The sequence below is a fragment of the Athene noctua genome, chromosome 2, assembly GCF_965140245.1.
Source record: "Athene noctua chromosome 2, bAthNoc1.hap1.1, whole genome shotgun sequence".
NCBI lineage: Eukaryota > Metazoa > Chordata > Aves > Strigiformes > Strigidae > Athene > Athene noctua.
In genome coordinates this window covers 94682553-94708900 of record NC_134038.1, presented here as the reverse complement: position 1 = coordinate 94708900, position 26348 = coordinate 94682553, and the positions used below count along the sequence as shown (strand labels likewise).

At 42.5% G+C, this 26348-nt stretch overlaps 1 protein-coding gene across 1 annotated transcript in view; it reads left to right on the top strand.

Moving 5' to 3' along the window:
• F13A1 (coagulation factor XIII A chain) overlaps positions 1-26348 on the top strand; it is a 65093-nt gene that overhangs the window by 13115 nt on the left and 25630 nt on the right. The window contains exons 4-8 of the mRNA XM_074899625.1: positions 4343-4594; positions 12061-12179; positions 17709-17816; positions 20934-21108; positions 24772-24910. Coding sequence (XP_074755726.1) covers positions 4343-4594; positions 12061-12179; positions 17709-17816; positions 20934-21108; positions 24772-24910 — 793 coding nt within the window. The remainder of the gene's footprint in view (positions 1-4342; positions 4595-12060; positions 12180-17708; positions 17817-20933; positions 21109-24771; positions 24911-26348) is intronic.

Here is a 26348-nt window from a genome sequence, read left to right as displayed (position 1 = left end):
AATCCCTCTCTGGTGTGGCACTTTTACCCAGAATTAAACACAGCTTGCCTCCCTGTCTGACGAGCCTGACATGATAAGGAGCTAATACATATATTAAAAATAACTTGCTTTGAATGCATGTGTGTATAGCCACAGTTCTGTGTTTTAGATATCTCACTCTTTTCCTGCTGCATAAATAGACTTTGGTAAGGTTTAACAAACACTGCACTCCACTTTTTGCCCCTGTAAACTCTGTGTGTGTGTGTGTGAGACAGCACCTCATACATGCCCACATCCACAGATGCTCCAGTCATGGTGCATTTTGCTATGTAGACCTTCACTGATGTTTCTTTACATTCAAAGCCTTGTGATGCAGCACTGAGGGAGACCTGAGCTCCTTTTACAGCAACAGCAGCTATTTTGCTCCTCTTTTCCCAGGTGCCTGGGAACTCCAGAAAGTGTAGAGCTTTGTTGAGCTGCAACTGAAGTGAGCATGAGCTTTAGGAGCCCAGGTTGGATAGCTACAGAAACCAAGGTGAGGTAGGATAGAAGTATGAAAGGGTTGCAAGCCTGTGCACTGTGCAGCAGCAGAACTAGCTGTTTGTGCCATTAAACCTTCCATGCAAGGAAGGATTCTGTAAAAATAATGTCTTCTGGTGATATAAGCATCTAGCATTGAAATGCAGAGTTGGAGGCCTGTGAAAGAGGGTCACTGTGAATTCTTCCCTGTCCTCTTCTGCCTTGAAGGCAGGACAATTAGCAGCCCCTGCTCAGTGCCTGATATATTCTAAGTTGCAAAAGGAGCCTATAAAAATTTTACCCTGTGTTTGGTGGTAATAGCGCAGCAGCTTTCTGAGTGTTCAGGCTGGATTTCTCCATTTCCATGTGCTGTTAGAGCAGACAGGGACATCCCCAAACCGTGATGTCATGCAACAGCTTTGTCTTTCACAGAGCAATTGGCTGTGAAATGTCCTCACGTGAGGGCCAGGGCCTCCTACACCCAAAGCACACATGAGCATCGGGGTGGGGGAGGGGGGCAACCACAAAGAACTGGCTGTGGAGCTGGCTCAGGCTGCCAACTCCTGGAGCAAATCAGAGCAGGAGAAATCCTGAGCCAGCTGATGCTGTTGGCAGAAGCATCCTCCTGTCAACACAAAAAGAGTTTATCTTCTCTGCATGGCTCCTGGTCCTGACATGCACCCAAACACCCTCCTGCCTCTCTGAGGGTTGGGTTAGCACCAGATACCCTGCAGAGAGTGCGCTGCCAAGTGTTCGCAGGCTTTTGGTAATGAGTCTTTGGATATCACTGGATCTTCTTCCTTAGAGACTCTTAACACAGAGAATGAAATCACCACTGCGTGTTATCCCTTCTGAGCAAGGGTTGACGTTACCAATACCCCAACTATGAGCCAAAGTTGGCCCTACTTTTCTACAGCAGCTGGAAATGTGTGCTCAAGCTGTAGAAAAAAGTCAAATGGCCAAGCCATCCTGAGAGGACTTCCCTACAATGTTGATAAACTTATGTAAGGATTATTTTGCCAGCAACCATAGCATGTAATCCCAAAGTTACTCAGCTTTATAGCGCTTAGTATCAAGACAACAGATGTGTGTGTATGAAACTAGGGTGGCTGGTGGTGTCAGGTGTCTAGATGTGTGATTACAGTTCAGCTCTACAAGCTCCTGTCAGGAGTAACAATTCCCTCCCTCTTCCATTTGCATTTTGGGTTTTTTTTCCGAAGATTAGGGAACCTGTCCTCTCTTCAAAGACAACATTGGAAATTGCTCACTGTGCTCTTGAGGGCTCTTCCCAGTCTTCCTCATGGGTTCAGGATTTATACAACCATTAGCAAGGACAGAACTCTGCTCATCTGTCAGAAGCAAATGTTGTTCTCTTGTATTTACTGTTTATAACATCTGCAGGTTATCCTGACTTCTAGGATATCCCTTCCCTGGCATCTCTGTTATGTGGGATGCAGGCAATACCCCAGAGTGTCTTCTTCTCATGGGTGAGCAAGATAGTGCAGCAGTGACTTCTCTCTCTTACATTATGGGAGCAGCTGTGTGGAGCATGCATGGGCTCTGGGCAGAAAGGACCTTGCATACTCCTCAGCAGCAGCTACAGGTGTTCCCTCCCTCCTGTCAAGCAGCAGGTATATTAGGGTGTCCTGTGGCTTTGCATGCAAAAGGGACCTTTGTTTGGAAGTGCAAATGGAGTTTTGCATGTTAGGGCTTCAGAGAAGTGAGAATACTGGAGACTTAGGACTTTGCAGAGCCTGCTATGAGGTGCCAGTGATGAGATTTCCATAAGGATGTTTTGCCAAAGGCCTCATGACCTCTTTGAGATCCTATCTGGTTCCTATAGGCAGATTTACTGGGGAGTGATTCTGCAGCCTCTCCATGTGTATGTGGTGCACATGGATGTGGTGGTGCAAAGTCCCTGCCACAGCACAGCTCCTTCTGTCCCCATTAGGCTCCTACACTGATGTGCAGCTTCCAGTGAAGATAATAATGTCAGTTCCTAACCATGTTAAAATAGTAATCTCTCCCCACTCCTACCTTTCTGAAGGAGATATTTTTAAAAGTAGCACTTGTTAATGGTTTTCAGGGAAGTCAGTTCAATTACTTGGTTTGCTCTGCTGCTTTGTTTGTGTGGGCTGTTTTTTTTTAAAAAAAACCCAAACAATTATGTCAAAACTAGAAGCAAAATATCAACAGTAGAGGCAAGCTGGGTCATACCCAGTTGCACTACAAAGAACAAGGATATGTTCAGCTCTCAGATCACAGTTGTTAGCAGGCACAAAACTCTCATCTTTGTTACCTCTATAGGCTCTTCTCTCTAGACTGGCTTTCCTTTGACAGCTGATATTTGAAGTGTCCAGTGCTTTATCTTCTAGTGTTTTCTATTGATTTTGCTCTCTTATCCTAGCCCTTTTTTCCTCTGTAGGTCTTTCTCTTCTGTTGCATCCCTCACTGATCTGAATGGGTTTCATGGGTTACAGCATTCCTGGGCAACAGGGCAAAGTGGGCTATTTAGGTGCACTGAACATCTGCAAAATGGAAATTGATGTGCGCTGAATAATCTCTTGGATGATGCAGAGTAGTCTCAGATTTCTTGTTGTGGCAGCTCACGAGATTCAGATTCAAAGCTGGAGTTGTCCTTTCCCAGAATGTAGCAGTGTTCAGATCTGGGATTATCTCTACATCAGCTGTATAAAAATAAGCAAGAAATTCAACGCCCTTGTGAGTTTAATTTTGAAGTTCTTAAATAGTAGGAATGAAAAATATAGAAGTCTGTCTCTCTGTCTGCCATCGTTGCTTTTCGTTACCCTATTTTTGAATGAGTCTGACTTTCAGCCTAAAATATGAAATGAAGAATAGATTTGAGAATGAGATAAGGAGCTCAGCCTTCTCACAAGTGTCTTTTCTGTCTATGCTGCTGGTTGGCTTCCAGATATAGTTTGGCTCTACCTCAGGCTCAAAGGGTGGATCCTCACACAACTTTGAAAACTGGCAGTGTACATGTTTACATGTAGCCTATCTGTCTAGATGCTTTTTATAGTTGGCAGAGCAAGATAGGCTTCTCTGGTGTGCAACTTGTCTTACTATGAAGTAGACTATCACATGCGGTGCTTTGGAGGTGTATCATACTTTGGGACCCATTGCTTGCAGACAAAGTTTGGCTATCCAACCCAGATGCGCTCCTGTATACTCTAGGTGTCCAGAGTTGGTTCCCACTCTGTCCATGAGGATTGGATGCTTGGGAGGAACTGAGCACTGGGTATCTGCTGGTGGACTGACTTGTATTTCTTCCATCTTTGTGGACTTGGCACAAAAGAACACCTGGTCTCTGCTTGTCAGTGCACTAATGCAGTGAGAAGAATAAGTTCTGCTCTGATATAGAGCCCCAAAGCCAAACTCTGTGCCCTAGTGGGCACTTGCATGCTAGTGATGAGGGTGGTGGGTACATCAGTTACCCATGGTGTAGCTGACACCAAGGCAAGGAACAAGCTGGAGGGCAGCTCACTGCACTAGGGAAACAACGATGAGCAAGGAAAGCCTGGAACAGCCCCTGCTTATGCTGCCGGGGCTACACTCCTCTCTGTGCCCAAGCCAGCGAGACTGAAGCTTGCTGGAGCAAGATGGATGGGGGTGTCTGCACAGGCTGCCTGTTGGGAGGTGTTGCATGTATTCGTGTGGCTGTACTGCCAAGTGACCAGGCACAGTGTGAAGCAATGAGGGAGGCAGGTGGTTTCCGCCCACTAAAACTTATCATCTCTGTTGAAAATAAGATGAAGGGGCAGAGGACTGACATGAAATTAAGAAACTGTCAAAACAAGGCAAACCTTTTCACTTCTCTCTCCAGGTCGCTACCCACAGCAAAATAAAGGGACCTACATCCCAATCCCAGTAGGTAATGTGCTGAAACCTGGTGAGTGGGGAGCCAAGATTACACACAAGGAGAACAACTCCATTCGCCTGTCCATCATGTCCTCTTCCACCTGCATTGTTGGGAAGTTTCGCCTGTATGTTGCTGTCTGGACTCCCTTTGGCATCCTCCGGACACACAGAAACTCGGCAACCGACACTTACATCCTGTTCAATCCCTGGTGCCAGCGTAAGTACCTTATCAAAGGTTCACACATTCTGCTGCCAGGCTCATTGGATTTTGGGAGGGGGTGGTCCAGGAAGGGGAGCCAAGGAGGTTGGAGACATGCCAGTTTGGGTCTGAAAATTATATAGTAATTCTGCCAAGAGGCAAGTTTTTCAGGCTGGGGAATAGCCCTGCGTGAGTGGGGCTCCATGCTGTAGATCTGTGCCTGTGCTCTAGCTGCACTCTGCAGTTTTATGAGGCCAAGCCTGTGTTTACTAGCTCGGGCAGTGCAATGATGCTCCATTTCTCATAGTAAATATACCCCAAGGGTTTGCTCTCACTTGAACAGGCATCAGTGTGAGCCTCCTGTTTGCCTGTGTGTGCCTTAAACTGACAAGTCAATACGGGCATGGTTTTTATGGGTTTTGGTGTGGAGCAGGATGTAGCAGTGTCCCATACTCTGTTGAGTTACGTTGCTGATTGCCACATTTAGAATTGAACATCTGCAGCTTTTGCCTGCAGGAATTCAATGGAAGCTGCTGCTCCTGTACAAGTTGGATGAAGTCAACCTGCTGTGGTATCACTGGTGGTGCCTTCATGCCACTACACAGCATTTGCGCTTATAACTTCCCCTTTAGTGGTGACTGATTACCAGCAACCCTGTCAATATGAGGAACAGAACATTTTGCAAACGAGCCTTTTTTTATATAATTCAGTGGGTTGAAGAACAACTTTTTTTTTGTTTGTTTTTTTTTAAAATCTCAATCTAAATCTGGATAAAATCAGTACTTATGCTGATGGAATTGTGTTTTACCCAATGAACTCCATGTGTGGCTTTAAGGAGAGGGCAAGGAGGACCAGAGAGGTTTGGCTCAGCCTTCTGACAGGCTGTAGCACTGTCTCAGCTTCTGACATTTGTAAGGCTCCAAGTCATACATATCTCTGTATATTTAGGTCACCAGCTATCTTTAATATTCTCCCGCCACTCTTCCTTCATATTTCAATATTTTTACCAGAGTATTTGCATCAAATGATCCTGTATGAAACAAGGGCCATCCTACCGAGTGATGAGTAAGTTTAGTGTTATTAATAGAGTCCATTATTCAGCTGCACTACTGTCAGTACATTGAATGATTTGTGCTGAATTCATTACTTGCCCCTGGTCCAAGGGAATATAAGCAATGATTAGCTTATACATTATTTAGGAAGATATATGTTAACGCTAAATAAAGCAGAGTTGGTTAAGCAGGAACAGAAAGGAAAGGCAGGGCTCAAGACTCTGCAACACCATGAGATACTTCTGAAAGCAGCATAGAGGTAGTTACCTTAGAGCAGCATGCTAAGAATTTAGTCTGGAAGAGGAAAGTTAGTGTATAATAGAAAGAGGAATCTTTGCCAAAGTTATGACCCACTGGTGAGCAGACAAAACTGCTAAGGGTTTGTGAAGGCATCATCAGCTTGTCATAGCTCCAGCTAGGGAGGTGCAATTCTCCATCCCAAGGTAGAGCATCCCTTGGCTTTAGTCCTGGGTATCATAACAGTCAGTTTGTTAGCCAGCATGGTGACTCTGCAGTGGCTTAGCACCTCTTTGGAAAGGGATAAACCCTAAAGAAAAAGCTTCTGAAATTGCCTCAGGTTGCCTCATGACTAGCATACAACTAGCTAGGGCTGCATACAGCCCTGATATGGAGAAAAACTGTGATGTGGGGGGGCTTGACTACCCCACTGTGGTGTAACTGGGACCATATAGGCTGATTCAAGGTGCTAGTCAGAGTGTGGGAAGGGGAAAATCAATCCTTTCTTTGCACCTCCTTTCCCACCAGCCCTGTGCATCTGATATACCTCTGTTTATAGCACATGGGTGCTTTGCTCTCCTATGCCCTCACACCTGAGCTGAATGGGGCCAAAAGCCAGGAAGATTAAAACCACAGCATAGAGCAAAGCCGCAGGGAGCAAGACATGCAGCAGTTACCTCCAACAGCAGCAGCCATTGGCAAGGCTGATAGAAAAGTTCTACCCCAGGAGAGCAAAAGAGAGTTTCCAGTCAGTAAGGATGTGCTATGTGCCCCCAGGCCCAGCGGGGGCAACTCACGATCACCCCTGGAGAACCACATTGTGATCTCCACCTTGCATGGTCAGGTGTGTCTCAGTGACTTCAGGTTCTGTCCCTTGCTGACTATTGTAGTTTTTGTTTTCTGTGTGTTTCATTTGGATTTGGATTTATTCCAGTTTCTTGCCCCTACTTTTTTTACTCCTAGGTAGTTTGGGCTAATTGGCTCCTATATCTGCTTTTTCCCCTCTGTCCTTGTGTTAGAAAACTGGGGACTGTTTCTCCATGCTTTATCCCCCGGCTGGAAAAGATTGTTCAGTGGAATGACAAACAGGTATAAAAACTCAGGCAGTTAACGTACAGAGAAAACAATAGTTTGAAAATCTCCCAGACTTGTTTGCTGGGTTAATAGCTAAGCAGAAAAGTCTGAGTGAAAAGCCTCATTAAAAAGAGAGAAGGCTGATGCCAGGAATGAATGGGGGTTGTTATTGCAGGGAGCAGAGTATGGGCTCTGTCAGTGTCTAGTGCAGCTTTCCGACTCATCATTTTGGAGAAACATCAGTGTGTTGGTATGAGCTTTTCTTTAAGACAGAGGCATTTGTGCCCTTTCTTATTACTCCTTTTCTCACTGTAGTTCAGTTTTGACATATCTTCCCAGCCAGGGCTGTGTTCTTTTTTCTGCTGTTTCATTACAGGATTGAATACTTTACCAGTCAAACTACAGAGTACTTTGCTTCCAGAACAATCAGATGCTTTTATATGTTCTTATCCCCTTAGCTACATTTAACACTGATCACCAAGGATACTTTAAGGGTGTAGATGCAGGGCCTGATCCTGCAAAATTATATACACCAGCCCCAAACATCTGGGAATCCAGCAAGCTAGTTGAGATTTCACATACTCAGATGAAATTTGCATTACTTAAGCGAGGTAAAGCCTGTGAGAGGCAGCAACTTTTCTTCAGCCAGCTGACATAGTTGGGAAAAACAGATGTGCTTTTGGGCATGCAGAGCCCTCTTCAGTTCTGAAACTGAAGCTACAAATGCCAAGTAGTTAACAATAACTTAACTTGTAGCAGTATCAGACTACATGAAAGCAACGAAGGGCTCCTTTGATCTTGGATACTGTGAGCTCTTTCCAAGGAGGTGCTGAGTCCCAGCAACTTTCTGCTGGGGAATATTCAGAGCTTATTAGGAAAGGGCCTTGCACTGACTTGTGTGGCTCTCTCACAGGTGGAGATCCATAGTGTATCCGAGTAAATTGCAGACTTTGTGGGCTGAGGTATGTATTTCATTCACCCAAGCCTCCTGCAAAGGGCATTATATTTAAAGCAATTAAATATATTGCAACTTTATTGAGTCAGTTGCATGTTTCTTTTGCTTAAATGTCACAGAATCGTCTAGGTTGGAAAAGACCTTGAAGAACATCTAGTCCAGCCATTAACATAACAATGACCATTCTCAACTACACCACATCCCTCAGCGCTATGTTGACCCAACTCTTAAACACCTCTAGGGATGGGGACTCCACCACCTCCCTGGGCAGCCCCTTCCAACGCCTAACAACCCGTTCTGTAAAGAAATGCTTCCTAATATCTAGTCTAAACCTTCCCTGGTTGCAACTTGAGGCCATTATCTCTTGTCCTAATGCAGTTTGAGGATGAGTAACATGTAGTTGACTTGGGACTCCTCTCTTATGTTAGCAGTCATCCAAATTTGCCCCAATAACATTTTATTGTGTTTATAGCTAAATCTTAAATTTGATCTCTTGTATCATAGATTCCATGCAGGCACAGTTCACACAGAGCTTCATCCTTCTTCTACGTTAATGTAGGCAAGCACTAGCAGTTGCAAGGCAGCATACTGATCTTGGTCCTGGGTGGAGTGAGTTTTGTAGATAACTGTGCATAGCTCTTGCAGCTCTGTGTTTGCTACAGTGCTGTCCTCTTCCCAGCAAGATCCCTGGGAGTTTTGTGCTTCCAGTGAGTCCCAGCCTTGGGAGGGGACTCTTCCCAGGGGAGAACGTTGAAGGAAAGGTGAGTGCTCAGGGCAATTTTGCCACCTCCACCCATCTGCCTGTGCCGCTATGCTCATCATTCACTGTCTGTGCAAAGAAATAACATTTTCAACTCCAGGCAGTTGCTGTGCTAGGGAAGGCGTCCCCCCATACTGGGTAGGGTCCTCTCATGCTTGTTCACCTTCCCAAATTGAAAGGGCTGCTCTGCACTCCTCATCTCTTTTACAAGGAGCCTCTGTTCAGTGGGATTCCTCACCTGCAGTACTGTCTTCACATGAAGTGTATTTTCAACTTATCCATCTTCAGATAAGCATAGAGGCTAATTTGCTTTTTTGTAGCATTGCTAGTGTCTTTGTAATTTCCCAGGATAAAAGGAGTGAAAAAAACCCCTAAACTGCTAGAGAAAAAAGAACAAACCCAGCACATTTCTGTGGAATTCTTCTGTTTGTCAGATGTGAACCTCCACTTGCACAAAATAATTAGGACTTATACTATGCAGACCACACTTAGCATCAAAGTAGTCACAAGTGCCTTGTGTTTTCTTCTAAACAATCTCAAGGGTAGTGAAAGCTGTCAAAAATCAAAGCAGCTGGCTTTTCTGTGAAACAGAAAAGACCTTTTTACTTTATCAAAAACCACAAATATTTTAAAATAATTGACAGAGAAGTTGATCAATTTTCATCTGATTTAACAAAGATCATGCAGTCTCAAAATGACACAAGCATCTCAATTGATACAAACCAGATCAATATTGATATTTTCAATCCCTGAAAGAAAGCAACAGCTATCAATAAGGCATATGCACACACTGTACTGAATGTGTAACTGTCCAGAAGAAGGTGTGAGTTCTTCTTTAAATGATTTGTCTGTACCATTTGTGTGGATGGGCTTTAATGAAATACAAAGCTCAGCGAGAGAAAGCATATAATTGTTCAATCAGCAAATCAAGCAGATACGGCCTAAAGAAACAGAGACTAGATGATGTGTAACATCTGCAATATATTTAGTGGGATGTTACACAGAACTGTTTTAGAGCTGGGGGCTGGTCCTCAAAAAGTCATGTAATATACAGTTGCATAAGTATGAGAGTCCCTTCTGGCATAAATGGCTGCAGCTTTTTGATTCACTGTCAAGTTTTAATGCTCTCTTTCACCTGGTAGCCTCTGAATATAATCTTCTGCTATGTGCCTGGGTACAGGTTGTCTAGATCATGGGTAGTGACAAGCCTTTAAAGAAACTTCGTGATCTTCGTGATGGCCCAGCCAGGTGAATACCACCACCCTGCCAAATGCAAGAGCAGGTCTCAGCCCTGCGCACCCTAGGGAAAACCCAATAAAAGTCACCACTTCTCCATTTGCTTGGATTCAGACATAGTCTGCAAAGCCTGTACAGCAACCCTGTCAAAAATGTAACAGCAAGCGGTGATCTCAAATGCAATAAAGGCTTCTTATAATCTAACACCTGCTTCCCTATCATTCTTTGTACACCAGTGTGGAGGTCATTATGTTATATATCTATGCATAATCCCTTATATATATATATAGACATAGAGGTATAAATATATCTTCAGAGAAGACAAAACTTCCAGCAGGGTCAGACATGCTGAAGCCAGTGTGAGTTTTGCCATTTATTTTTTTAGAGGGCTCAGACTTTAGCTTATTTTCAGCCAAATTTCAGTTTTATGAGCTTTTGAGGATGAGGTTTACAAGGAAGTACAAATCTCATTTGCGTTTCAACAAAATACAACAAATCAGTAGGCTTTTAAAAGTGAAATGATCATCTAGTAATTTGTAGTGGGATGCTGAAGAAATCTACTATGGCAGTATTTAGTGGTAGTTTGATACAGGCGAGTACAAAACTATCAAAGGTTACTGTTTCCCTTTAATTTACTATCTAGTACTGTATTACTGATTTCCTCAAATGAACTGATTCCCACAGTATTAGTTGTTAAGCTGTATCTCTTAGTCTCAAAATACAAGCATTGGCACAGGAAATAAATCCTCAGCTATTCTAGCATCCCAGAATCATGACCTACTTCATACTTACCTGTGAATGTCTGAATAGTTTCATGTCCTTCAGAGTTATTTATGAATCTTAATAATGGGTTTACATATGTGAATCATGTTTGCAGGGTGAGGGTCCATGCATATGCTCTTGACTCTTGATATAAGACCAATCTAGGATATACCCTTTGTATATGTTTTGATAAAGATCTCTTCCAATTACTTCCAGTTTTCACTGGGACACTTGAATTTCTTCTTATATTAGCTGGTCAGTCAAGCTGCATGGGAGAGTGATACTCCAGTCAATAATTTTCATACAGAAAAAGCAATCAAGCCCCTCTGTTAATACACTATTAAAACTGTATTTTTTTTTTAATGTACTACAGATTTTTCTTTAGATCTCTTGACTTTAGCTATTTTCCATTAACATTAATAAGTTTTAAATTGTTCTTTGATCTGTTTGTGCAGATGCAGAATTGCATCATGGTACTTCAACTTTTAAATTAGTGGTACACAGTAATCATAAAAATTCTTGATAGAGATGTAACATTTTAATCATACTTTACAGGTCCTGAGAAAACAGGCAGGAGTTGTCAGCATTTTTGCTTCTGCAATGCTTTTAAGTTGTGTATCATGTTCCTAACTGAGGTCACTATCTCCTTATTCTTGTACTCTGTTGAAACAAGTAATGCTTTGTTTGATGGAAGAGGAGTACTCTTTTGCCAATTATTAGGCCTAGCGTAAAGATGAACCAATAACCAAATTGTATTTGATACAAAAGGGTCAGCACATGGGTGAGCACTGGGGGTACAAACAAGTCAGTCAGATTATACATAATCAACATCAATCCCACTGACCCCAACAACAGGTGGAATAAATGGTGAAATGCAGTCTCCCATAGAAGGGATGGGAAACAACCAAGTCAACAAGCCAAACACATAAGACCAAGGAAGCCACACACTGAATCTCTACACAGCCCATGTTTAGAAAGGCCAGACCTGACTAGAGCCCAGTCCCAGGAAGAGGGGAGGTCCTTCCCCAACAGAAAACTCTGCACAGGGCATCCACCTCACAGACAGACACTGCCCCTGCCTGCAAGTGGTCCCAGCTCTTATCCCCAAGTGGGACACCTGACCCTTGTTTACTTACTGTGGGACACCTGGGGCTCATTTACCCAATGGCTCTCCCTGCCAGGCCGGCACCACCCTGGAGGGAAGCCTAAAGGAAAACTCACCCCCCCTTGGTGAAGGGCTGTGGGAATCCCCCATATGTCAACCTTAATTTGGGGCTTGGGGTTGAAACCCTAGCATTTCAAGTACTTTTCATCAAAAATGACTGTATTATAGGCTAAGATTTTTTTATCTGTCCTATATGAAAACTAAGTGACTATGTTAACATTTATTTTCTGTAAACTGATGCAGAAGATGCTGTGTATCTGGATGATGAGAAGGAAAGAGAAGAATATGTCCTGAATGATGTTGGTATTGTTTTCCATGGAAACATCAATGACGTAAAGTCAAGAAGCTGGAGTTATGGTCAGGTGAGCTATTTAGACCTTCTCTGGCTGCTCCCAGTAGGACAGCAAGTGAGTTTAATTCACATCAGACTGTGGGCTCTGGAGTGCATTATCAGTCTCTCCTTCAGAAAGACAAGGGGTATAATTTTAAAATTGTATGAAGTGGGTATATGCCTAATCCAGCAATGCAATATTATAATAGCTAATGTTTAAAGATCTTGTTTTAGGGGCATATTTCAGATACTAAGAGGCTGCCTGTTGAAAGTTATGATCATTAGCTGAGGTTTCCACAGGGCAGCAGTATTTCTGTTGCTGCATTGTTGCTGCTACAGGATCAAAACAATTTGGTGAAAGAGTACAGAGGTTGGGTTTTTTTTTCATTTTTCAGTAATAGGTTGTATTGCTTTTTGACTCTTTCTTTTAGTTTCAGCAGCATGGTGGAAATAATTGTGATCTTCTTGGGAGTGAGCTTGTCACAGGGTTCCTGTGACAAACTGGGATTTAATCCCAGAGTTTTAAATTTCCTCACTACAGTGACAAAGGGAGGAACCTCTCCCTTTGCTGCCTAGACTAGACAACCAGTCTCCAATGGCCTCTTGCAGCCTGGGGGAAACACCCCCTGACAGGCTGGTGTGCGTTATTGGGGTGCCTTCGATAACATCAGATTCGATAACATCCTTGCCTATTTTACCTCAATCTGTTTGTAAGCACTAACTAGCCTGAAAATCCCTACAGGATGAAAGAGTTAAGTTGTATGAGAACAGGAAAAAGGCATTAATGAGCAGAATCAAAATGAGCAAAACTAATCCTAGCTGTCACTCAGAGGTGCTTCAATGGACAGTTATTGGACATGGTGAACTCTGCTCATCTTACCTCCTTGATTTTCACAACAGCACAATTAAGAAAGTACTGAAGTATTTCCTTAATGCTATGGTGATGGATCCATTTAGTTTTTGTGGCACCTCCCCAGTGCAGCCTTACAGAAGGGGCCTTCTTGCTTTGCTTTCTTTCCCTCAGCTAAAGACAATCTCAAAGCTTGAGCTGAATGGATTGCCAGTGTGCTTGCCCTGGAGAGCTCTTTGAACTCACATCTCTCTTGTTTCCTTATTTAAGGGTACAATTTCATCTTTTTTTCCTGCGGCAGGACTGCCTTAGGGAGTTCCTGCCTCTGCACCATTCCTTTGGTTGTGTCAGTGCCGTTGTTTGTGGGGTCTGACTATCATCCTGACTGAGATAAAAATAACCCTTAAATAAGGTGGTGGGGGGAAGCAGTTCCATAAGATGATGGTGCCTCAGATATAAGAGATGTGGAACCAGATCCCGAGGCCAAAGCTATCCGTGCATTTAAGTTGACCAAAAATGCCCCCTCCTGGCCCTTCCTTCCCCCTGCAAGTGCTTGTGCAGCCATGCAGTGAATCAGACTGGAGAGCTGATCTAGCTGAATAAGCATCTCCTTGGTTATTTTTTCCCCATGTGGGTTTTTTTTTGTTTGTTTTTTTTTTTTTTTTTTTTCTATTCTTGCTCTGTTCCTAGATTTGGGATTCACTCAGTGACAGATGTAAGGGGGAGGGAGAGGGGAATGAGTGGCTGGAGGTAGAAGGTGCTGCTTAAACCAGCTGCTGGATTTATGTCCTAAAATGCTAAATTTATGGCTTGTGGTGGCTTGGCCTGAGGTGCTTATATTCTGCAAATCTGGCACCTTCCTGACACAAACAGCAGCCTCCCTTGAGAAACTGCATTATTTATTTGCTTTTGCTAAAAGGTGGTTCTGTTTGGGAGGTTAGGGCTGTTCCATAGCCCTTTGTCATGTACTTTCATTCCTATGTTGTCTGAAACGGGAGGACCTGATTTCCACTGTGCTGTGGTGCACCTTTTGTTATCACTCACCTGTGTGAAAACAGTGTGGCAGATGCATCTAAGGGGGCCCAAGCCAAGAGTTTTAATGGAATCAACCATTTTGTATGGGTGTAATAGACATCTCAAACTGCAAAGCAATGGAGAAACATTCTTCTGGTTCCCTCACTTTCAGTGAGATGGAGGATGTGATGTCCCTGACCTTACCCTGACAATTTTCAACCATTAAAAAATGCATCTGCCTCATTTTCAGCAATCCTGAATGTTAAGAATAAGTGCATTGCTGCGAGTAAAAGTGCTAGCAGCAAGGCCTGTATTATGGATATATCATACAAGTACGCATTTTAGATTTGTGATATATAGCCCTGTACAAAAGTGTAAGTAAAAAGCATAAGGCCACATACAGTTATAGAGGTCAAAGGTATATGGTCATATACAAAAATACAGATAGACTTGTGAATGGTAATATTCTTAGGCTAAAAAGTTGCTTTGAACAATGACAGCTGGAAGCTTTAACTCAGGTTGTAAATTAAAAAGGAACATACAGTTCAAAACTGGGTTACTAGTGGGAGATGATTCTCACAGCTGCTGTCTTTAATGAGCAGCATCAACATGAGAGGAGGAAAGGCAAGAAAAATGGACCGAGGAATAAAAAACAACAGACCAGTTGAAACACAGTTGTAATGAATGAGGATGGAGGTGTTCCTTGTAACATAACTGTGATTCCTTTCTTCTAAGAAAGCATAAATAGCCAGTCACTCAGAAAAGCCCATAGGGGATTCAGGGGAAATTTGTCTTTGGAGGAAATCTAGGCACATAGGAATTCTCTAGCTGAGAAATGTCAGAAGTTGGATGCTGTATTGATCATTTAACATTGGGGGTTTTGTGAGAAAAATAAAATAAAACAGGTGGGTATACATTTCTTGTTGCCATCATGAGTTGTCTCATGTCCACACATAGAGCTGCATTAGCTTTGCAGCCCACTGTGCAAATGTAAATTCTATGGCACATGCATTTGATCAGATCAGAACATAGGCAACGTGAGATCACACCTACCTGCAACTGGCTGTGAGAAATGCAACCCTAATTCAACCAGTGCAAAAGGTGATACAGTTCCTCTTACTTTAATTTGAATGGAAGGTCATCTATTAGAAACAGGTTAGCATGAAAGAGGATGCCCACTGAAGGCCAGCCCAACTAAAGGCATTGCTCTGTGACACAACACACGTCTGTCTGCAGACAGAACCCCTTTGCCTGTGTGTTTTCTCATGCCTTGTTTTCCATCTGCAGTCTTTCCCAGGTGGCTCTGCCAAAGCTCCTTGGTTCTGAATTTGGTTTATTTTCAGTTCAGCCTGTGTTGAGCAGGTAGTGCCTGTGCCTGGCCCGTTAACTCACCTGTCCTGGCTGCCTACTGCTGCTTCAGTTCCTCTGACATTTCAGGGGTGTTCAGCCTTACAAGTGCTACCTTTCTATTCCACTTCCCTCTAGATAGCACCTTCATGCCAAGAGTGAGAGCAGGAAACTGATTTAGTTTGATTTAATGTTTTTAAATCCCTGGATAAGAAGAAGGGCAAAACTGGCTTTAGAGTCAAGGCTACTCTGCATCATATACTACCGCAACAGTGTACGGCAGCTAGACTTTACAGCTTGTCCCATCTATTCTCCTGTTAATCCAGTTATTTCACAAACATTCATGTTGTTTTGTAAATGCTAAAGTGGAAGGCAACAGCCCTGATAGCAATTTCTTTCCTCTTTATTTGTACTGTATATGCTGAGATTGACAGCATATCATAAACTTGATGTAATTTACAAGGTAAACTTCTTATTGATTTAACTCAGGTCTTAGGCTCTGCTGATGACCTGAAGTGCAGAAAGCAGATTTTGGTCCTGATGAAAGTCATAAATTATTGGGCCAGACCAGAAGAAAAGTGAACTTGAAGCAGGAAGAATGGCTGAGGGTCCAGAGTTTACATTTTCTGTTTTGAGGCTTCTCCTTGGGAAGGAGGGTCTCCACAGCAGTCATTCACCTGAGACTATTTATATCACATACCACTGGGGTGGACTGGAGAGTCTACTGTGCAATTATTCAGCTTTTCAGGGATGATACAATATTAGTAGGTCCTTGGGAAACACTGATCCCTCTTTCCCTATTTGCCCAAAGACTATGTATTCAGTTTTGCTCAGACTGTAAGGTGTTACTCACTAATGCACATCTGCTCCAGAGAAAACAGTTCAATGCAAGTGTGATGATAAGAGAGACATGCTGCCTTGGAGGACATCTGCAGAAAAAGATCTATAAGGTGGTGGTACCCTGAGCAATGAGAGCCAGGCAGGCTTGAGGCAGAGGCAAAGAAAAGAACTTTTCTTGGCCAGGAAATGTCTGAGGGTGGTGAAATGCAGTGGTGCCTCCACTTTTTTGACTTATATCACAGCTCGGCTGGTGCCTGGGATGTCATCCCCCTCGCTCCCTTCTTTGCTGCAGCATCGACAGCAGTCTTGACCTCTCTGGGCTTCCTTTTCAGCTCTCTGGACTCACTCTTCCTTCTCCTCTGCCTCTCTCTGAGCTGCCAAAGCAGTAGCTTTGTCTGGGCTCTTGCTCACTTTCTTCAGGAAGCAAAACTCAAATCGCCCTTATCTGCCAAGGAGCCCTAAGCCAGGCTGGAGACCTGATTGCAGAAGTTCAGTTGCAGAATCACTTCAGCTCTAGTAGCAGCATGAGAGTAAAAAACCTCTTAGTGTTAATCGTATCTTTAAGGATGCAAGCATAGAACATAAAACCTAACACAGCAAGGCTATGAGCTCTGTGGACTTTCTGTCACATCCTTGAATGTTAATATAAGACTGTGTATCTAGAAGATATTTGTTTTATTAATGTGTGTTTCCCTGTCTCTTACCATTTTCCAGGGGACAGATGTATTTTCCTTTGTTATGCAGTTTCTCCTAAGGAAAATGAAATACACTGCAGGGCAAGTTCTGTGACAAATGGTTTCTGGTCTATTTAGGCACCTCTGCCCTCAATTCATTCTTGTGCTTGTTCATGCTGGATCGAAGAAACTGTACCTTTTCACTCTATTTTTGAAGAAGACTACTTTAGGTCACTTGGTGTTTTTGATGTCTAGATTTTGTAGACCAGGATTAATCTATATAATCAGATTTTGGCTTGTCCATTTTAAACAGATTTTAAAATTAATTTTAAAATGTAAGTGTCTTCAAATTAACTTTGGCAAAACACTCATGGTTCAACTTCCTGGCATTGTATTGACTATGTCAGAGAAGTCCTGAAATTAACAGGTCTGGAATCTGTGAAGGACATGAAGTCCTTTACGAGCAGACTAGCTTCTTGTAGTTATTATTATAATATCTTCCTATTATATACTTGTTAGCACTTAAAATTTTATGTCCTGTCAGAAAGGCCGTGTTGTCATTTCAACCTTCTGGAAACTGGGCTGTGATTGAATTGAAAATTATGGTGTCTTTTCCCTAACAACCTCTCACTTTTTTTTTTTTTTTTTTTTTCCCTACATGGGCGATCATTCTAGAAGAAAACGTGTATTTTTAAACAAAGAACTTTTACTTGACCGGCTAATTTTGAAGATGATCAGCTATTGTAACAACAATGAAAAATAACTTTGCCTTTGCTTTCTAGAATAAAAACAGATTGATTTTTCCCTGTTTCCCTTTTTATTTTCTGTTATCTAGTTTGAAGAAAACATTCTGGATGCTTGCCTGTTCCTGATGGACAAGGCAGAACTGGAGCTGTCTGGGCGTGGAAACCCCATCAAAATCTGTCGTGTTGCCTCTGCAGTGGTATGTAATGGATGCCTCATATGTGTCAGAAGTGACTCATAAATCAAAGCCAGGCTGATTTAACTGGCCCTCATGCCCTGTTGTGCTCACTCCAACAGGTGCCAGATCAATTGTCCATTCTGACCTCTAGGGTCTGGCATTTTATTTCACTCCACTAAGGGTGAAATACTTAAGTTGGCTCATCGCCTTTTCCTGAGAATGGTATCTCACTGGTAGCAAAACCACTTTTAGACATTGCAGTCCAGGCATGATAGCATTTCTTGTGACACTGTTCTCACTTAACGGTAGCTGAGATAATTGAGAAAGCTATTTCTGACATGGACAGTAAGGCGGCATGATGGGTGGAATTTGGGTTGGAGAGACTTTATGTGGACTCCAGCACTAACATCAAGTGGGTCTTAAGACACTGCAATGGTAAGCATTACTGTGTCTGATTTTTAAACCCCAAATGGCCTAGTCAAGCTGAGAACACTTATTTGTGCTACCTTGGCCCAGAAGAAAACACTGTGAGAGCTGTCCTCTTAAACATGGGGTCCACAAAATTTACTGCACTCAGAATAGAAGTACCTAACATAACCAAAATCGATAAGTAAGGAGGAGACTTTCCACATCTCCATTCTTTTCAGCTGCTAGACACCAGGAGTCATGCTGTGGGTGCAAGAGCAGCCCCGTCCCTAATATTCAAGATGGCAGTCTTATCCAGAATGTGGAAGGCAGAGTCTGAGTCATCTGCTCTGCCTTACTGAGGTCTGAAATGATGCCTTCTGCTTCCCACAATAATACTCTAATCATCAAGGTAGTGTCATTAGATATTCTCCCAAGTCAACTACTAAAATAAACTGTCCACAAAACATGGCTGATGGAGATGGATGATCGTTTAACCCATTTGTTACAGCATTTGCCCAGGCTTTAAGAGAGTGAGCTCTTTGTCTTAGATGACATTGAAATGGGATCTCCACATGCTGAATCTTGCATAGCATCACATTCAATAGAACAGCTTCAACAAGAAGTATTGAGAACACGCCCACTTCTCTTTCTCTTTTAACCTTTTGATTAGTTCTTTCACCCCAAACATTAGAAATATGGCTTCAGACTTTCAGATAGAAGTAAGAATTGGATGTGGATCCCTCATCACTGGGCTAATAAGCCAGCATTTTGCCCAGGGGGCCAAGAAGGCCAATGGCATCTTGGCTTGTATCAAAAATACCATGGCCAGCCGGGACAGGGAAGGGATCTTACCCCTGTACTCAGCACTGGTGAGGCCGCCCCTCGATTCCTGTGTTCAGTTTTGGGCTCCTCACTACAAAAAGGACATTGAGTTACTTGAGTGTGTCCAGAGAAGGGCAACGAAGCTGGTGCAGGGTCTGGAGCACAGGTCGTACGAGGAGCGGCTGAGGGAACTGGGGGTGTTTAAGTCTGGAGGAGGCTGAGGGGAGACCTCATCGCCCTCTACAGCTACCTGAAAGGAGGGTGCAGAGAGCTGGTGGTGAGTCTCTTTAACCAAGTAACAAGCGATAGAACAAGAGGTAATGGCCTCAAGTTGCACCAGGGAAGGTTTAGACTGGATATTAGGAAGCATTTCTTTACAGAAGGGGTTGTGAGGCGTTGGAATGGGCTGCCCAGGGAGGTGGTGGAGTCCCCATCCCTGGAGGTGTTCAAGAGTCAGGTCAACATAGCGCTGAGGGATGTGGTGTAGTTGGAAACTGTCAGTGTTATGTTAATGGTTGGACTGGATGATCTACAAGGTCTTTTCCAACCTAGATGATTCTGTGGTTCTGGAATAGATATAAAGGGTCCCTCTTGTAGGGACCATGGAAGCCCTAAGGGCAGAATAGTACAAAGTTTATGAACCCAAAGAGGGCTTGGATATTACTCAGGTTTTGAGACACTCAGTCATTTTAGGGAGGTGGAGAAGTTCACCATTGGAACTCCAGGAGTCAGTGGACTTTAGGTCTAATCTGCAGGATTAGGCTGTAGTTGGATGGGAGTTTTGGCCATCTGAAATCTGGACCTCAGTAAGGTGGCCAAGAGATGTTGAAGTCCCACTTGTATTCCTTACCCCACTTCTCGCTCAATATGAAATGTGGTAGAGCTGAGCTTGTCTAAGGAGATGCCCCCATGCTGGGATCCTTCTGAGGTTTCCTGATGTTGCAGAACAGGTAGAGTCACTCCCTTCTTCCTCTCTTTACAGCCAGAGGGGAGCCTGAAGATCAGCATGCTGCCCTGTCCTTGAAGTGCCTCTTTTCTTGGCATGTGTCCCACAACAGTGAGATGGGCACAACCCCTTAACCCTTTGGTTATGATCTGAATACTTATCTTTATTCAGTCCTAGGGTTCACAGAAAGTCGATTTTCTAATTATAAAACAGTAGTTAATCCAGCCAAAAGCTTTTAAATGAGAATTGTGATTTATTTGGCTGGTGTGTAGCTGTTCCACATTAGCATAATTAAAAGGTACAGAGCGAATGAGCTTTTTGCACAGCCTCAACTGGTTTGGTTCAAATTCCAGCTAGGAGATATATTGCTCGTTAATGCCGATCAGTATAGCCATTAGTCAGCAAAACTCCTCGTTTTGTGTAATCTTACCAGGAAAAACTTACACAGCAAATTCCTCCTTGTTTTCATGTGTGCTGGACTGAAGAAATTAATTTCTGCTCTAAAAATAACAGTGGACTGGTTCTCCTCTCAATCCACTGTAAATCAGGGGTGATTTTATTAAAATCTCTGGTCTGATACAAACACAGAAACAGGCAGTGTTAGGAAAGAATCCTTAATATTGTCAAGGCTTGCTTATCAGTGTATAACTGATCATGTTTATTAAGCATACATAGCAGTAAGCATGTTTAACATTAAAAAAACTTACTAAACTGACAACATGGGTACTCAGTGTGGTGATTTAATGTCACCTTTATTTTTAAGTGTTTGGCCTTCAATCAAAATTGTTCAGTGATGGAGAATTCATGTCCCTTACCAAGATTGCTCTATTCATTTCCTACCTTCTGAACTGAATATTTCTGTCTTCTAGCCTAAACTTGGCTATATTCAGTCTCTCCCATCCTATCTTTGTCTTTATTATTCAGCCTCTGACATCCCTAATGCTCGTTTCCTTTGTCTTTAGATCAACTCCAGGGATGATAATGGTGTGATTGCTGGATCCTGGGACAATGCATACACTTACGGTGTTGCACCTTCAGCCTGGACAGGAAGCGTGGACATTCTCTTGGAGTATTACAGTTCTAAGCAACCTGTGCGATATGGCCAGTGCTGGGTCTTTGCCGGTGTCTTCAACACATGTAGGTATCAGTGAGAAAAGCTCCATGCTGCTATATGATTCTTGCATAACAGAGAGAGCTTTTAGGTTAAGCTAACTAAAATACTTCCTGGTTCTGTGATGTTAAGGAATAAACAGTAGAGATACTTAAAATTACATGGCTAAAATAGATGGTCTTTATATAAACCTCTGGCATCTCCTTCAGCTGCTCTTCCACACAAATCTGTTAACTATTTATTGGTTCAGTAAAATGTATTCAGTGACTCATGAGGGTAAGTTTGGGAGAGATAAAGCTAGTCTTTTGGCACAGTCTACATTTCTGTTAGGAAATCATAGATGAGCAGAGGGCTTATTATCTGGACCTGCAACATGAAACTCTTACCCATGGTGGTTACCATGATGGTGTTTCTGCTCCAGAAAGGCCAAATCTCACCTGCTGAGGATTGTTCCTAGCAAAGTTAACATGCACTGTCCCAGCACCTGTCTACTGAGCACTGTTAACATTTTCTATGGAGTTTGTGAGCCAGAGCAATGAGGAAAATTCTGGTCTGGTTTAAAAATTGCCTAGCAGTACAAAGTTAAGTCTAAACACAATGTTGCAGGTTGTAAAACCCGGTAGGGAAAGCAGTGTTGGATTGGTCCTATTTTTTTACTGTCTAGCGCTTTCTAACAATATAATCTGCTAATACACTGGAATGCGCTGCAGCATATTAGCAGTCAAGAAAGACCCTGGGAGTTAAAAAAAAATGTGCATTATACAGATAACGGGGACCAGACATTGGAAGTAACGCTGATGTCAAGTGACAGTGTAGAGCCAGTCAAGAGCTCCTGTGCTTATGGCACTGGGCAATAGAAGAAGCTGAACAGAAACTAAAAGTGTCTTTCTTAATCCCAGATGACCTTCCTTAGAAGCACTTACAACATATGCATTTAAGTAACAAACTGGGGGGGGAACCAGATCAGCTTAGGACCAGGGGGACACAATGAGTATTTCTGCAGGCTTGGAGCTTACTTTGCATCAGGTACTTCTAAGTCACCGCTGAAGGTCTAAGCTTTAGCCCTTCTATTTAAGATGTGAAAAGGAAATTACAGGAAAATTCTCTGTGAAACTTTTCCTTTTTCCATCTGTCTCAATACTGTCACTTGTTGCTGTCTCGAGGAATCACATTATACTTCTCTTTACATTATACTTATATCAGAAATGGAGGCTATTAATCACCCATCTTCTGTAGCAAACATGGAAGCTGAATAATTAATGGCAAGTTACGAGACTGGTTCTTCACCTAAGGCAGCCCTTTAACATATCTGCATTTTCACTTTCTTTTTGCCTGTTATATATGTGCATATTTCACTTTGTACATAATTTTCCTCCAGTCTGGATAATTGGATTTCATTTTGGTTACCTGAGGTAGTTCAAAAGCTGTTCAAAATGCTAAGGACCTTGGAAATACAGCTGTTTTCTGACCAGCTAGCCTTCTGCTGGCACATGCTTCTCATAGCTATGACAGGGTTTCAGGTTTCTCTGCTTCTCTTTCATATATCTGGAGAGGTTCCTGTTTTGATTTGGGGAGGTGCTGGCAGGTGCTCTGTCCTTCAACACGTGAAAAGGTTCATTTTATTCCTCCTGTAGTGGGATAATGAGCAATCACCCACATCCAAAGAACCTGAGAGATATCTACTTCCTTCTTTGCTTGAGGCCACATCATCTGTACTTGATAATTCTCAGCCTCTGTACAATGCAATGGGTTTGAAAAGGCTCTTGTAAATGTTTCCTACGGATGCAATTCCTCACAGTGGCTTCCACAGGCCACTCTAACTTCTCTGCCCGTTACCTCATCTGGAATTCTCTACATCACAGACAGACACACACATCAGTTCTCCCACCTCCCCTCTGCACTGGCCCTGAATCACCACTATGCAGTATTTTGCCTGCAGGCCACTGTGAAACTGGGGCGATGCAGCAGAGGCCCAGAGCCTGCTGTGTTAAATGGAGAGGCGTATTTATCTGGGGCAAAACTAGACTTGGTTTGCTGACTAAATTAATCAGGTCAGAGACCTGGCACTTTGTACTACTGCAAGGATTGCCAAAGTATAAAGTTTTTTGAACATCATGAGATGAAAATGTTGTCCAATGGTTGATCCGATAGGTAGCCACTGACACATCCATCTGCTGACCACTACAAAGAGAAGATGGCAAAGATCTGAACAGTCATGTGCAACTAAAAGGGTGTTTTTGAGCTGATTATGGGTCTTAGGTGCCAAGGCTTTATCATTGTGACCAGTCCAGCTTTCCAAGGTTACTATACTGTAAACTCTGGATAGTCATCCATTAGAAATGCTAAAACATTCTGAAAAATGGTCATTAATCTTGAAATTGTCAGACAAATTATTTTCAATGAGCCCTGATGGCTCATGTGCTGGAAGCCTGGGAGGGCACTTGAATTAAGTTTAATCAATAGGTACATATGGTATTGGATGCATCCAGGTAATTTGTCATCCAGGAACTTGAAATGAATGTGCAGTGTTACACTTTATTGGGAATCACAGTAGTGACACTAATGAATATACAAAACCCAGCAGTAACAGCAAGGGCTGTTCAACATTGCACCATTGAAACTATTTTTAAGTAGGACTTTCAATAAAAATGCTTTCCCTTTCAAAAAAAATCCCTCTGTTTTATGCAGAACCATGTTGGCTCCTAAATGGCAAACAGGAACTTTTTTGTCTGAGAGACAAAATATTTCATCTGGAGAAGCTGAAATGATGTGTCACCCTGCAGTCCCACTCCCCCGTTGGGGCCATGCTCCATGCGTATTTATCAGCTAGGGTGCACCACAAACACAAAAGCCTAATGATGCACTACTGCACTTCAGACATAGCCATAACGTTTCCATGTTTCTGAAATTTACCACTTGTCAAATGGGAGGAAGAGTCATCAGTGCTACACTATGATGGTTTGAGATTTAGGGATAGGGGCTTTTTTTTTTTTTTTTTTTTTTAATCTTCCTTTTAAGATCCTTTACGGGAAGGGACTACTGGCTCCAAAATACTATTACTTAGCAATCAATACAAATTATGTAATGCATTTTGTTCAGACTCTTTAACTCTGACATTTCACTTGCAAATAATGCAGCTTTTCCCCCTTGTTACCAATAATTTTCTGCTTTATTCTTTGTATTCTCCAAATCCCTTCTGATGGCAGATGTTAGAGAGGAAAACTCCGAAACAACCGAAAGTACTTTCTATTAATTTTATTTCTATCACAGTCTCATGATTCTGTTGGGTTACTAATACTAGGAGGCCTAACATATTTTGCATTTCTTGCAAGCTCAAACTTATTTTTCTTTATACCACATTTGGTCATGGAGTTGACCCATTGCACCCAGATTTGCCCTGAAAAGCTACAGTGTGGTCTCTATACAAGACTGTTCTAAAACTACTGGTAATCAGCTGCTTAAGGTAGAACCATTGTACCTTTACATATCTTGAATGTTCAGAATTTTGGGAGCAAATAAAATATTTAATATATTGTATATAAAGACAGATAGGAGGAAATATTTGAGTTGATTTGACAGAGTTTTCCCATTTTATTCTATGTAATAATATTTTCTCTCCTCTCATCCTGTCATCCATGAGCACAGTCTTCATATTTGTCCTTCTCATCACACTTCTCTCTTTGCTACAGTTCTGAGGTGCTTGGGGATACCTGCAAGACTTGTTACTAACTATTCTTCTGCCCATGATAACAACGCCAATTTACAGTTGGACTTCTTTCTGGATCACGAAGGGAAAGTGGACACCAAAATTACAAAAGACTCTGTCTGGTGAGTTCTCCTGGCAAATGCTTTTAATGTGTCAACTGCGTAAGTAGTGAAAAACATGACAGCAAGGCCTGCGGTTTATTTAATTCTCTGTGCATTAAAGAACACCTCTAACTTATGTGAAACAAAATGAATGGATTGTTAGTAGGCTGACTACTATGAAGCACTTGTCACATAAAGAGACAGACCCTAGGGGATCCCACTACTAATGTTACGATACAGCACACATTTAAGCGCACTGGAGGAAAGCTGGAATGGGTTTATGTTCCTTAGGGCCAGGCCATTTCTAAAAATGGAAAGGGGTAGGATGAGCACTCCCATCAGTCTGGAGCCAGGCTCAAAGGGATACCTCAATATCTATGGAAAAACCCACTTCTTGTTCTGCTTCTGCCCAGTTCCCATGTATTTGTAGGCTGGTTTTACATTGTGTACATGCTGTCATTGTCACAAATAGATATTTTGCAAAGTAAATTCTGTTCAGCTGAAAAAGAAACAAGTCAAAGTATCATACAAGTTACTGCAATGCTCTCACCAGATTTATAAAAAGCAAACTCCCTAGGAACAAGAAATGGAGTCCATGTATTCTTTTGGAGAAGACATTCTTTTAACTTGCTCCTCAAACTCTTTCTGTGTCCTGTCTGACAGGAGAAGTGTAGCATATATTGATTATATGCTCTGTTCCATAGAAATTATGAGTGGGTTATTGGGCTTCAAGCATCTCCTTCACAGAATGAAAGAGTGAATGTGACCTCTGTATTCCTATATTCAATAGATACTTGTCCTGTTCAATGTTAACATACCTGATTTGTGTCCATATCTTCAACTCATCAACATAGCTGCTCTTCAGCATGTCTCATAACTTGATCTCTGGAAGTTTTTATATTATTAAAACTGTAATAATCCCTATTATGTGGTGGAAGAAATGACTGAACCTGTTACTGTAAACTCTTTTATGTGATTTCTATAATCTGTTACCAAGAGGGAATCTAAGGAAAACAGTTATGTTAATTTACATCTGAAGCTTGTAACACAGCATCACAGAATGGTTGAGACTGCAAGGGGACCCCTGGAAGTCATTGTACCCTCCTGCTCAAAGGAGGGTCAGCTAGAGCAGGTTGCTCAGAGCTGTGTCCAGCTGGGTTCTGAATACCTCCTAGGATGGACACTCCACAACATCTCTGGGAAACTTCTGCCAGTGCTCAACCGTTCTCACAGAAAAAAAGTGTTTCCTGATGTTCAGACAGAATTTACTGTGTTTCAATTTGTGCCCATTGTTTCCTGTCCTATCACTGGGAACCACTGAGATGAGTCTAGTTCTGTTTTCTTCCCCTCAACTCCCTAATCAGGCATTTATACACATGGATAAGATCCTATTGAGCCTTCCTGTCTGCAGGATGAACAGTGCCAGCTTTCTTAGCCTCTCTTTCTGTACAGCCTTTGG